At 36.5% G+C, this 15006-nt stretch overlaps 1 protein-coding gene across 1 annotated transcript in view; it reads right to left on the bottom strand.

Annotated features, from left to right (window-relative positions):
• The window catches only part of oca2 (oculocutaneous albinism II), a 69948-nt gene that overhangs the window by 42512 nt on the left and 12430 nt on the right, over window positions 1–15006 (bottom strand). The window contains exons 9-14 of the mRNA XM_088078046.1: window positions 13629–13782; window positions 7454–7525; window positions 6119–6184; window positions 4247–4303; window positions 1642–1766; window positions 127–265 (exon numbers count right to left, since the gene is read on the bottom strand). Coding sequence (XP_087934172.1) covers window positions 127–265; window positions 1642–1766; window positions 4247–4303; window positions 6119–6184; window positions 7454–7525; window positions 13629–13782 — 613 coding nt within the window. The remainder of the gene's footprint in view (window positions 1–126; window positions 266–1641; window positions 1767–4246; window positions 4304–6118; window positions 6185–7453; window positions 7526–13628; window positions 13783–15006) is intronic.

Here is a 15006-nt window from a genome sequence, read left to right as displayed (position 1 = left end):
CACACGAGCCATGAAGAGCGTTATGTTTGCTTTACTAAGCGTCTGGTTCGTGTGTCAGATTACACAGAGCTGAGCTGTTACAGTGTATTAGTGCAAGTTTAGGCAGAGAGCTGTGAAAGTGCCTACTTCTTTGCGCAGGTCCTGATTTGATACGATAATCACATTGGGTGGATCTCCGACAGCTGTGGCGGCCCCTCCAATGTTGGTGAAGATTACTTCTGCAATCAGGACATGTCTGGGGTCTAGATTAAGCACCTCACACAACCTGCGAAATCAGATAGAGACAGAAAAGCCCTTTAGCCCCGATTAGATTGCCTGAGCGGGAGAAATAAATATACAGGAATATAAAATGGATATTGGAAGATAAAAAGCATTGGTCCTTTAACATCGCGGCTGCGCACGATATCCACCCTGCTGGGCTGGAAATAACTTTCCAGTGTCTAATTTTAGTAAAGTCAAATATCATTTCTATTTTGACCCTCTGGCAGAAAAATATTGAAAACTTTATAATAATTTACTGTAAACGCTGAAAATAGATGCACTAACAGTGAGGGAGAGACCAGCACAGAAACAGTTAATCTTTGAGACACTGCACTACAGTAAATCACAGCTTCTGCATAGATCTGTTTTTAGTGTGTTTTCTGGGGCTTAAATGTAATCAGATTTTGTTTTTAGACAGGAAGTTGTGATCTACCACCTGACTATTTAACTCTTTGAAACCTCAGCAAAATGGCTTGATTTCTTCCAAAAATAAGCAAGATACAGAAAATTAACTGAAAATAAGTGGGGGAAAAATCTAAAATTATATTAAGAAAGAAAAGATAAATAAATAAATCAAAATAAATATACATACATATACATTTTGTTGTAGCATAATTTTAAATATATAATTCTAAAAAAAATATGAATATAGCTTTCTGGACATTTTTCTCTAGTTTTTTAATCTATAAATCTCCCCACAGCTGATTTTCAAGTCATTTTTGTCACATTTTACTATGGTTTTTTTTTGTAATTTGCAGAACATTTCTTGCTAAGTTGCTTATTGCCAAGTTTTTTAAAGAAATCACCACTTTTCTCAGTTCCCAGAGATTTAAATGCTTGTAAAAGGTGTCAACAAAACTAATCGAGGTTCTAAAGGGTTAATAAAAATTTTTTAAGTACCCTATAAGAAGGATAAGTACCCTTTATAAGTCCACTTTTAAGTATTTGACAAATAAACAACAACAAAAAACAAAAAAGGAATTCATAGTTTTATGGACGGTTATGAGCCAAACCAGGCCACTGTTTTGCTCGGTCTCCACGTCTTTGTGTTTTTCCAGTTTATATTTACTGTACAGACATGACAGTGGCATAAATCTTCGCATCTAAATCTCGGCCAAAAAACATGTTTTCAAAAACATCAGACTTTTCCTTTAAGAAAGTAAAAGCTAAAATAATAAATAATAACAATAATAGCATACAGCACAAAGTATTAGCAATTTCTTAAGGTATAATATTTTTTTCTGAGGCTCTCTTAAATCTTAACACTGAGTCAGACCTCAAGTATTGGTTTTCTAACAACTCACACTACACAGCCACTGAATGTTCTCTTGCAGATGAGTAAAAACCCAAAAATGGAAAACTGAAATGGCTAATCTGTACCTGATGGTGACTGGAGTGAAAAGCATCATCGTGGTCACATTGTCCAGAAAAGCAGAGAGAATGGCAGCGATGAGACAGAGAATGATGATCATCGGCCACACTCTCCCTCTGGATAATTGGTAAGCCTGCGGAGAGAGGCGGCAAAATGACAATGAGTCAGCGTTAATGGCAATTAGCAGCCCATTAAGAGGATGTCTTGATTCACTCCGAGCACAAGTGCAGTCCTAAAACTTATGAGATTTGTTTCAGCCTTTCAGCGCATCAAGAATGTCAAAGTGGAGCTTCATAAATGAGAACCTGAATGCTCAAATTTCCATTAAGGGTAGAAGCACTAGAAATGTACTGCAAAAACAGCTGCATAACACAGAATTACACATTCAGTTTTTAATACTAATATACGGTGAGTAATCTAGAGCGAAATGTTGTCCAATACCTATATATGTCTCCTACATTAGAGACATGATCTCCTACATGTAACATATTAAACTTTGAATCATTGAATAATATCTACTTGGACATATAATCATACAAATAATATTTTATTAGGTTTAATTAGGCTGTTCTGAGGATGAGAAAGCCGTACATCTCCTTCATATGACATTATCTCCTATATAGAACATATCCTTTGTAGGAGAAAATGTCCCCTACAACATGTTATCTCATACATATGAGATCAATTTTAGGCTTAATAAGGTTGTTCTGATGATGAGAAAGCTGTGCATCTCCCAAATACGAAATATTATCCCCTACATATGACATAGCCTGCAAAAAAATTACTATCTCCTGCACATATTGTCTCATATTAAAGATATTTTTTTAGGTTTAAAAAGACTGCTCTAAGGGTGCGAAAGCCATGCATCTCCTACTTATGAGATATCATCTCCTACATATAACGTATGCTATGTAGGAGAAAATATCTCCCACAACATGATATTTCGTACATATGAGATCAATTTTAGGCTTAATAGGGCTGTACTGAGGCTGAAAAAGGGTTGAATCTCCTACATATGAAATATTATTTCCTACATATGACATATATCCTACGGAGGAGACAATATCTCCTACATATCTCATACAAAAGATATTTTTTTTAGGTTTAATTAGGCTGCTTTAAGGAGGAGAAAGCCATGCATCTCCTACTTATGATATTTTATCTCCTACACATAACGTGTGCTATGTAGGAGAAAATATCTCCACAGCATGTTATCATACCTATGAGATCAATTTTTAGGCTTAAAAAGGCTGCACTGAGGGTAAGAAAGGCGTGCATCTCCTACATATGACATATCCACATAGGAAAAATATCTCCTACACATATTTGATCTTTTTTTAGGTTTAATAGGGCTGTATTGAGGGTGAGAAAGCCATGCATCTCCTACATATGATAAATGTTCTTTTACATATGAAGCATCCTACGACATATTATATCATACATAGTGGATATTTTTTCGGCTTAATTATGCTTTATGATGCAATGAAAGGGCATTTAAAGTTCAGCCAAACGCAGCATAAACAGAAGTTTTAATTTAAAGGAACCACCTGCTCGCAACATAGGCTCCACGTGCACACGTATGCAGAAAGACTGATTCATGTTTTTCTGCACTACTGTTACCAATACAACGCCATCATAAAAACCTACTTCACACAGGCATGTAGGAAACAGTATCTCCTATGAAGGTGTTATTGTCTCGTGTGCAGGAGATAAACTTAATGGATAAAGAAACCGAAAAATAAATAAATAAATCACCCTGCCCCTCTTGGCTTTTATATAAACCCTCATGGCGGTGGCGCACGATGGTCATTTTTTCAAAAGTGTCAGATCCGCTAAGCCGTTCTCAGAGTATGTATTTTAATTCGAAGTGCCTGCCCTTGTGCGACTCACACTTAAAATTCATGAGCCGGCATGATCCCTGTGTTCTCCCGGTCTGAGTGGTACTGTACCTGAAGGACAAAGGCATTCGCCCTCCTTCACAGTCCACAGAGAATATTTAGGATTAAAACTGAGCTGTTTTCCTGATGGTAGGAAACCTTGACCTTGTAAGGAGATGATTAAGGTCTTATCTGACTAATTTAAGAATGTGCATCCTTTTATTATTTGTAGGATACATGTAGATCAGAGTGAAGAAATAAACTGTTTAAAGGTGATGTCTATCAATTCAAATTGAGAGCAGTAAAAAAAAATCCTCCTCTATAAATAAGAAATATTTGGCTTTTTTCAATATGACCCAGATTTTTGAACTGTCCCACAAAACAAAGCACATGTCATTCTTGTCAGCCGATTATAGTTCTGTGCTTGAGTCAGGATGTAAAGATAGGCATCACGACTCGTTAGGTCATCTTACATTACAAAGGGTCTTCCCAAATCATACTCATGTCAGAAAAGTCAACATAAAACCCACAGGCTTGTCATGTATCAGTGCTAATTTCAGAAATAGCTCAAAGCCTTCGAGACAACTCTGAACACCAGTGGGCAGCTTTTTTAATAGACATGTCACTCAGTATCCCTAAAGTAAACACGCAAATGGTGGATTACTAAAGGATGTATAAAACCTGCTGTGATACAGTGTGACTTTGTAATAAAAACATGTTTGTGTTCATTACTCACCTTTACAGCACAATAATCGAAGAAACCAGTTTCTGAAAAAATGGCCACCAGCACCATCTGGAAGAAACACGACACATTTGTTTTAAACGTTTTCCCGATTATGTAACCGGATTATATGTCACGCTGACATTTCAAAAATAGTTGCTACAGACAACATGATGGTGCTCACTTAGAGATCGTTCTCGGAAAGAAAGAAAATCCAGATATTAACTTTCGGGATCCCAGAATATTCTTTTCACTGGTACTTTTATTGACGTACAGATAAGAGTGTGACAGCACAATGAGTGCAAAGGCAACACCGCTCAAAAAACGAGTTTTAAAAAGAGCTAAATGATATGATAAAGATGGGAATATATATCATACATAGACAGCTCAAGATCATTTCTTTGTTTAACATGAATTATCATCACTGTCACTTTGTGTCTCCTTGTAGTTGTTCTTTGTCTCTTTGTAGTCACTTTTTTGTCTTTGTGGTTGTTTTGTGTCTCTTTGTAGTTGTTTTGTGTCTTCTTGTAGTTGTATTATGTCTCTTTGTAGTCAATATGTGTCTCACTGTTGTTTTTCCAGGGTTTGAAGTTGTTTTATTGTTATTTTGTGTCTCTTTGAAGTTTTTTTTATATCTCTTTGTGGTCATTTTGTCTGTCTTTGTGGTTGTTTTATATAGATTTGTAGTCATTTTGTGTCTCCTTGTAGGTGTTTTATGTCTCTTTGTAGTCATTTTGTGTCTCCTTTTAGCTGTTTTATGTCTCTCTGTAGTCATTTTGTGTGTCTTTGTAGTTGCTTTATGTGTCTTTGTAGTTGCTTTATGTGTCTTTGTTGTCATTTTATGTCTCTTTGTAGTCATTCTGTGTCTCAGTGTGGTTGTTTTCCCTGTTTTTGTTGTTATTTTTGTGCCTCTAAAGTTCATTTATGTCTCTTTGTAGTCAACTTGTGTCTTTGGTTGTTTTTTTTTGTCTTTCTGTAGTCATTTTGTGTCTCCTTGTAGTTATTGTATGTATCTTTGTGTCTCTTTGTAGTCATTCTGTGACTCATTGTAGTTGTTTTCCCTGTTTTTGCAATTTTTGGAATCTCAAAGTTATTTTGTTCTTTGCAGTCCATTTGAAAGTCTTTGTGGTCTTTGTGTCTCAACATGTCTTGACATTTAAATTTTGCAAGTGAAGGCTGTCAGACACTTTGAACCCCTGAACTTGAAATCATGTTTCTGTCTCTCAAATGTGCCATTTTTTTCTGCATTAAGCATTTTTACTTTTTACATTTTCAAAACAGGACTTGTAACAGAGTGATTTTACATTGTGGTATCAGTACTTTTACTTAGATAAAGGATGTGAAAACTTCTTCAACCCCTGCCTGCGTTTGGAATATTTTCAGAAACTCACTCTGCTGTTATTTTGCAGAATGAGATGGAAATTTCAGTGGCAGCTGTTGACGGTGGAAGTCGTCCAAAGGAAGCTACCATCTGTGGTCGTGCATCAATATGAAGTTTAGATATCACTGATCTGGCAGAATTATCTTTTGTGTCAAATACTTGTAGATGTTGTAGATGTGACCGGCTATAAAGTAACAAATGGTCTAAAAAGAAAATAAATAAAATTCTGTCTGCTTTTAACCTTTGTGGAGAAGTTTCAGTCGTACTCTTCAATTTTACACCTGACTTGAATGCACACGTTTGTTTCCATGGAGACAAGATGTTATATTGTCAATTTTTACCTGCCTCCACAGACACAGATTTCACTGTCAGGAGACTGACAGAAAGAGCATGAAGAAAAGATAAGATGACAGATAGTGAAGAAAAATTCAATTACAGAAAGACTCCAAAAGGAGATTTGTTGGGTAAATGAAACATTAAAAAAAGTATAGAAATAATAGTCTAACCATGCCAAAGAGAAGAGCCAGCGTCTCATAGTCGATCCACTCCACCACAGTAACCAGACTGGGCCGCTGAGAGAGACACAAAGAGAATAATTAGATTTCACAGGGATTTATTAACAAACATCAGACCTGTGAAGAAAAAGAAAAAAGAAAAGAGTCAATAAGAGAGTGTCATATACAATAATCCCCAGTCCAGATCAGGAAAATTTCTGCTCTTCAGTACTAAACTTCCAAGCAGTTTACCAAATGTATTTGTGACTGTATCAGAGCGCTGCTATAACTCCTCCCTGGCCCAGATCCTGCCTTTGGGTGCTATAGGTCTTTTTCCTCAGACGGCATTTTGACTTGTTCTAGCAGGAAAAGCACAGGTGGACCTTATTAATCTAACGATGGCTCTGTTCCACTGAGGCGTCCCGATGAGCGCCGCAGTCTTCCCCAAACTGGAGCCCATAATTAACGTTATTAATAACGTCTGGGCTTTTCTTGCATAAGTAGGAACTTTGAAAACAATTTTCAAAGTTATTTAACTTTTCTGGGAAATGTTGTTGCTGTAGATCAGCGATACCGAACTTGCAGCCCGCGGGACAAATCTGGCCCCCGGTAATGTGCCGGGGTGCCACTCAACCATTTCCTGATTCACAAAAATATAAAGTGATTCACACTGGGATTTGTTTTTTGTATACACTAGGTGCCAGAGTGCATAAAACAGCATCAAAATACAGCTTGTTTATCAAATAAAGTCCAGTGGAGGATCCCCAGACAGAAGTGCTAACTAAGCCCCTAATGTCCCAAAAGTTTAGGACACTGTGGATACTACTACTGCCCAATGTGGTTTTTCCTGTGTAAAAACAAATACAGAGATTTGAGGAAACACTTGGCTGTGAATTTATTATTGGGAAACAGAAGCTTTTGGTGAGTTTGTGAATGCAGAGACATGATAAACCCCTCAAATTCCTCTTGTAACAAAAATGCAGTCTAACAGGCCAAATTAACATGGCAGCTATTTAAATCCATTGACTGGGAAACTCCACCAGAACAAAGTGGGCTATAATCCAGCTCTGTTCATCATGCACATCGTGTAATATCATTCAACACTGCTTACTGGGGAAAAAGAACTACAAGCAAATGAGTTTATGGCACATTAAGCGATATTTTAACAGTTAATTATGTGTTATTTATCGGTAATGATCACTTTAAGCTGTCATTATTGTTCCCTTAAACTGCTCATAACTCATAATTTAACACAAGTTTAGAGTCTGGATGAGCTACGTACTTATAGGTGTTACTATGTTACTCAATATACAGCGCACTAAATAAAGAAGAGTAACAGAAACTCACATCACCAATGACAGCCAGAGCTGCTAAGGCGGCCAAAGATCCCAGCATGGCAGCCAGAGTTCGGTGCACGATCTGAAAATTCAAAACATTCACCGTAACTTTAAGACATTTAAAGTAAAAAAAAAAGGGGGAACTACAACATTTACTCACTCTCATTTCTGTACAGTCCAAAAAAATGTCACACAAACAACCTTTGAACCCTGTGCAAATTAGTTTGATTTTTTTGGTTGTTGTTTTTGTTGAAAAACACGGGAAAAGGCAATGAGCGAATTGCATGAAATTAGTAGATTTGGGGGGCTGATAAAGAAGTTAATCACTCTTTAATTATAATTTTGTATTTAAAATTATGTTACAGAATTATTATTATTTCTTAAGCACTTTTTTCAACTCATATCCTTTTTTTTTACTTTCCTTTTCTGGCTTATTCTTAGGGTTTTTTCCCTTTTTTGTGTCAATAATCAGGTAATTTTCTTAAACCTTTTTTCATTAATTCTGTGCTGTTTTAGGGTCATTTCTTCTTAAGTTGCTAACTTCCTTCTTTCTATGTTTTTGGAAGACATTGAGCCAGTTTGCTCAGGTTTCAGAGGGTTAATTATATTTAGAATATTTCCCCTTTAGGTCAGACCGAAAGGTTACGTAGAAGCTGTTAATAGTTCCCTTTTTATGCTCTCGTCAAAGCCACCAGACTCCTCTGACAAAAATGTGATTTTAGCTCACTGAACACAGGAGCTGCTGGTCTACCACTGCTTCAATATGTTTATTAGGCTGTGTTGTTGTGTGATTTGGAGAATGTGAACTAATCTTTTTAAACGCCAAAGTCGCACAATAACACAAACAAACAACCTGATCCAGGAAGTGGTCGACAAGTAGCTTCTATGTTGATTGATATTAAATCATTGATTTTCTCAGTGGAGTCTGGCATGGAAGAGATCAATATAAAAGCTTCATTTTTGTAGTTGAAATCATTGTCTGACATTAATTTAAAGACGTGGAAACATTCAAAATATGACATACAGTTAAACTGAAATTTATTTTTTTTAGGTGGGACTTTTTTGGGTGGCTAAAATACATTTTGTTGCTGATTGGTCCACATTAGTAGATTGCTTTGCTCCCATGTCGGACTCCTGTCTGCTTCTCCAAACTGCAGGTAATATTCATATATTACATGCAATATACATGTAATATACATATTACTGCATGTAATATGTTGTCTGACTTTAAAAAATCTGAACTATCCCTTTAATAACCTTTGGTTAAGACACATTAGTGGATTAATGTTATAGTCATTGCTGCAAAGCAAAGTCTTTTATTTATCCTTTTTATCTTTTATTTATCTATTTTGAATTATGTTTTTTGTATGTTATGCAGGGTTTGTTGCATTTCATTTTATCATTATCATTATAACATTGCATCTTTCTCACAGTGCCAGTGTTTCATTTTCACCTTTTTGTATCTGTCCTTAGATGCGCCTAAGGATCTCAAACTATAAATTATAGAGGCATACTCAGAAATTATATAGAGGCATACTCAGAAATCCCAATTACTCTCAGAAATCCCAATTACTCTCAGAAATTGTGTCATTTATAGTAACAGTAAGAAAAGATTATTTAAAAAAAAGAAACCTTGTTTTCCATTAGTTCTGTGGTGGTGTGTCATTTTCTTCTGTGCATAACATCGGGAAATGCAGAACTTGAGGGGAATATTACAGGCGCCTCAATGACGCTGTTAAGAGTCGCCCTCCTTCACCAGCTTCATCACTACTCTCATGTATGATGCATTCTATTATTAAAAATTGAGGCCTCTGATAAGCACGAATGTATTATCAGACATTCATGCCACCTCAATAAATTACAGGAAAGTAGGTCACTCTATGGGCAAATGAGGAGGCTGTTTCTAATAAAGACAGTGAGATCTGTGGCCTTTGTGTAAATGGAGGACTCGCTAATCTAAAGATATTCAAAAGCAATTTTTTATTTAAAGGGTAAGTGTAGTATTTTTCAACATATACCTTATTTTCCTATTATTTTGTGTGTGGGTGACTAATGGACACAACATCTTTTTAAACTGTTTAAAAAGTTTAAAATCTTTTTTAAACTGGTCCAGAGGGCTGCAGCTGCAAAGCTGTAATGTAACCACTCTGGGCATTTGTGCACCATCATTTACATCCACTAAAAGTGTTTTGTCACTGACAGGCTCAGATTATTATAAGTGTCTGACAACATTATGAAAGGATCCCTACAGAGATAGACCTTTATGTTAATAGTAAGCTCCTTTCTGTTTAACGAGAAACAGCTGTAAAATATCCACGTCCAACCCACCACACTCCTTTTAAATAAACAGTATTTTAGGCGTGTGTAGAGCAAGCATATTTTCATATTTCGTTGGGTACATTAAAGCTTTCTTTCAACCAAACCAGAGATGGTGAATGTTGGAACACATGAACGATAACCAAAGATGGTTTTTGTGAGTTTTATTTTGCTTCTGTGGACTTAATAAAGTGTGCTTTACATTCAGTACGTTTACATGATGTTAGAAAAAGTCAAATTATTGTGTCAATCTAACTAAAAGTGGACTTTAAAAAATACATGTAAACATGTTAGTCCAACTGAAATCGTACAGAGTCAGATTACTCAAAGTCGGACAAACAAACTTAGATAATGTGGTCGCCAACGGCGCTCTGCACTTGCTCCATAATACCAAAGCCGGACTTTCACCCGGAAGTTGAACTATATAAATTCATTGAAAAAAATCTGTGAAAAACAAAAGAATATGAAGGAAAGAAAACAAGCAAGACTTATGAAGAGAAATGCGTACAAAACGTACAGTGCTGAAAAGTTATCTATTTTTAACCATTCAATCTGATTGGCACATGCTTAATTGTTTGGTATGTGACATGATTGGTCAACGAGAAGAAGGTCAAATAGGAACGAGCTGAAAGGGGTCAGACATGCTTCTGTCAATAAATCAACTCTCCACCAGGACGATTACTGCGATTAGGACAGCGGCCTAATTGAGCCATAACCGTAACTCGACTAACTGTGCATGTAAACATACTGAATGATGAAATCATGAATTTTGTCAAACTGAGTCTGCTGATTTGGGCTATAATAGTTTCGGTGCTGTTTCTGGTTCAACAGAAACTTCAACAAAAAAGGTCTTTCACTGTAGGGAACCTCCAAAATGTTGTCAGACACTTAGAATAACAATCTGAGCCTGTCAGCGACAAAAACAAGCACATTTAGAGGATGTATACCGATGATGCACAAATGCCCCAAGTGGTTACACTGCAGCCTGTTCTGGGGCTGCAGCACTTTGACTTAACACTGGACCAGATTCCAAAACTGTTGTTGCCATTAGTCACTTAAGCTCTACTCTCATATATTACATGTGGACATCTCGTAATTTGTGTCGAGGATGCCTGAGATTTTAATCCCATGCAAATTTTTTATATTTTCCATAATTTGTAAAGTTAAAATTCCAGGGCAAATTACCGTACATATTTCAGAAAATACTAGCCCTTTGCAAATTTGCATCTCTGTGATTTGGAGTTGTTTTGTTTTGCTTCTGCGTGGGATGTCAGTAAATTCAAGTAAAATGCAGACAAAGCATTCCCGTGCAAATACACCGCATAAAACACAGACGTGGGGTTAAAAAATACCGAACTTACCCTTTAATTTAGCATTACGTAAGGCAGTTTTATCAGCAGGTTTATTGTCTTTTGAACAGTGTTTGATGAGAGGAGGCGTCGTCTTTAATGACCTTGCTGAACTACTCAACTCTAAACTGCGTCTTGTCACTCAAGATGGATAAGAACTCAGACAGTCGACAGAAACTCAGAAACTTCTCTTTGTCTGAATACATCTGTTCAGATAATAGATAAAAGAGAACAAAAGAAACCTGCTTTTCAGCCTCAGCCATTGTCAAGAATGACGAAAGTAAAAACCTGCTGCGATTCTTTACTTTGGACCTGTGTGGGAACATTTCAAGTGCCCATTAAAAATAAGAAAATTAGAGTCAAATTACCAATACACCGAGAGTCGCCTCTGTTTGAACTTATCATTCTGGAAATCCCAGTATGTGATGACTTATTACATTAAAGTTTAATGCAGAAAAGACGATCTACTCCGCAGAGGAGTGACACGATCACAAATGGAGAGCAGACAGAGCTGAAGTCGGATGACATCTTGTTGATGTCTGAATATCAACACGCTGTATGCTCTTCTGCTTCACAGACAATCCCTCACACGAACAGCGACAGCCTCTGCAGGCGGACCTGTCAGTAACACAGATGACACATGCGAGCGTGCCGAGAGTAACTGCCCTGTCATCTCTCACAGCCGCTGCTGACTTTCACTGGATGGCGTTGCCCCTGCCGGCTCAGATGAGTGAGTTCACACCTTGTCGCGCGCGGAGAGATTAGCCCGTCTAATTAAAACCAAACACTGACTGGAAATGATTGAATTATAAATGCAGATGCAGGGAGCTCAAATCTCAACAAGTAAAATAAGAAGCTGATGATTAACATGTTAAAGTTAGGATGACTAATGTGCATGAAATTTGCCATAAATTAAATAATTATCAAGTGATAATCTTTGACTTGTTGCATATGTCTTGATAAACTACATTAGTAACTTTTTATAATATATTTTGTGATTCTGAGGTGATGCATTTTTTTATACCTTGGAAACCTGGATCGGCATCACCTTTTTTGTGCTGCGTTCAGACACTTTTCTCAATATTTAAACCTTTAAACTCTGAGCAAACTGGTTTTTTTTCTTTTAAAAACATGGTTAAAAAAATGTGTGCAAACTGTGAGAAATTAGTACGTTTAAAAAAAAAATCTAAAGAAAAATGTCAGAAAATAATATTTGGAATTATCATAATTATGTATTTAAATGATCTCAGACGTTTTTATTTATGCTTTTTTTTCGCTTTTTTTCTTTATTTTTTATAGCAATTTTCTCGTATTTTTCCCTTTTTTGCGAATATTTTGGGTCATTTCTTATCAAGTTTCTGATTGAATAAATAAAATAGATAGAAAAGATAGAAAGAAAGAAAAAAGATATAAAAAGAATGTTACAGTCACATATATAATAATTATATTTTTTAAATTTAAAATTATATAAAAATAATAAAAACATAAATTTTTGGCTGTTGCAATCTTGTTTTTTGGGGGCCAGAGGTGACCATATATGGACAAAGAGGGTGGAGCCGTCTCAGACTGCTATATTATATTATATCAAAGTTGAGTGTCTCATTAAGAATCTACAAAAAGTGAGTGAAAATAAATGTCCCCAACTATTAGAAAACCAAATTGAAAACAGCTCATTTTGAGGATAACAGCATTTTCACTTTAAATTGCAGCATTTGAAAGATATTTATCAGGCACGGAGAGTCTAATGGAGGATGTTATTATTAACCCTTTTGAAGCTGGGAAACTGGCTTGATTTTGTTTAAAAACTTGATAAGAAGGCAATGAGCAACTTAAAAAAAATGGCAAAAGGAATTTGAAAAAAAAAAAGCAATCAAAAATACCTTAAATTAGCACAAAACAAAACACTAAAGTACTTTTAAATAAAAGAAAACAAGTGGGGAAGTTAAAAAAAAAAAAGGAAAAGTTAAAATGACCTGAAAAAAACTTTAAAAATTACAATAATTATGTAAAATTATTTAAAATATTTAATTATGGTCATTAAAAATGTAGCTCTCTTGATAGTTTTCCTTAGCTTTTTAAGAAAATTATTTTCTAAATCTACTTTTTTCTTGAAATTTGAGAGGCATTTCTTGCCAAGTGGCTCGTTGCCTTTCTTTACCATGTTTTTGAAAGAAGTCAAACCAATTTGCTGGGTTTTCAAAGGTGTAAATACTTCTGAAAGCTGTCTGACTGCAGCACAAGATAAGTCGTGTCGATCCAGGTTTCAATGGATTAAACTGCACTGTGGAAAATGTATGATTCATTATCTTTAAAGGTTGATCATATAGAAGTGTTCAGTCTAGACTGTGCACACCCACTCACAGGCAGGGAGAGACGTCACTGATCACACGGGTAGATTGCTTCAGTGTTGGTAAAATCAGAGCTTCCTCTGCTGTAATGCCAGTTATATGTTTGTACACGTTTCCAGCATGGCAGCAGATGCTGCACTGAACACAGACTCATTCATCACTGACCACTTACCTCAAAGATGATGAGAACATAAACCCCGGTCAGGATGGCCGCAGCGATGGCCACCTGTGTCTCCACACTGACGAAGAGCGACTGGTGGGTCATAGATAACGGCACCACCTCGTTATCCTGCAGGAAGGCCTGAACCGTGATGAGGATGGGGTCACTGTGCGGGAAAGGAAACAACACGGTGGTGAGAGCGATGTGCATTATCAATTTAACTCCTTGAAAACTCAGCAAATGGGCTTGATTTTTTTTTTTTTAAATGGAAAGAAGGCAATGAGCAACACAACAAGAAATGGACTAAAAATTCTCAAGAAATTAAATTTTTAAAAACTGCAAGAAAATTAAGTGAGATCAGCAAATAAATAATAATAATAATAATAATAAAAGAAAATAATGAAGGAAAAAAAGGTCTGTAGTCTGTAAAAAAATCTGTATTCTTTCCAAGTTCTCATCTCACCCGTCCAGCTGCACACCAGTTGGACGTAGACGATCGATTTTGGCGTCATACTCTTACGCTAAAAGCACTGACAGAGTCGACGCTTTTGACAAGTTCAGCGTGAGAACAGGCTGGGGATTTAAAGGAATTTCACCTGCAATCTAGAGCTGCAATCTGAAACTTCTGCAGGAGAATCACAGTGGCCAACATTAAAAATGTAAATAGTCCTATGTAGACCCAGTGTTTGGTTCGTCTGTTTCAGGCCCTCAGGAGGTGTGCCAGGCTTTGAGGCAAAATTTTGCAGTGGCCAAACACGGTTCTGCAGTTTCTGCGGATGCCATTTTGCCCCAAAAAGACTTTTTTTCCACAGACGTTGGGAAAGAGATGTCAAAATGAAATGATTCGCTTCGCTATCAAGAATTTCTCCTTTAAGCCTGATAGTATTTGTAAAAGTCAAGAAGAGTCACAAGATTAAATAATTTTGTCCCCATTCAAGTTAGTGGGGCGAAAAACCAGAAGCCACTGGCGGAAGTTCGCCACTCGGCTGCATTCGCTCGTGCTCGGCCGTGCTCTGGAATGAACAGGGTCCCGCCTGCTGAATTCAGGTCTGTATGTGCATAGAAACGGCTTCAACTAAAGTAACAAAAACAGGGATCCTCAGTTTCAGGTGATTATACGCAAAAGAAAACATTGTGGTGCATATAGCATTCAATTTCTATCACTGTATCCCCCTAAATCCTACACAGTGGACCTATAAAATAAAAAAGTTAACAGAAAAGATGAAAAAAAAACTAAATCTGAGGTAAAAAAAAAAAAGTAGTCGCTCCCTCCTCAGGCAAATAATCCATCAAAAAAAAATCCTTCTTTTTCTTAACCCCTAATAATTTTCACACAGTCCCTAATTGGACCAGTGACAGAGGCCAGTGTGCATGTCCAAACCAGCATGCT

The sequence above is a fragment of the Plectropomus leopardus genome, chromosome 5 (assembly GCF_026936395.1).
Source record: "Plectropomus leopardus strain MGB_pleo_1.0 chromosome 5, ASM2693639v1, whole genome shotgun sequence".
NCBI classification, from domain to species: Eukaryota; Metazoa; Chordata; class Actinopteri; order Perciformes; family Serranidae; genus Plectropomus; species Plectropomus leopardus.
This window is presented reverse-complemented; position numbering and strand designations above follow the sequence as displayed.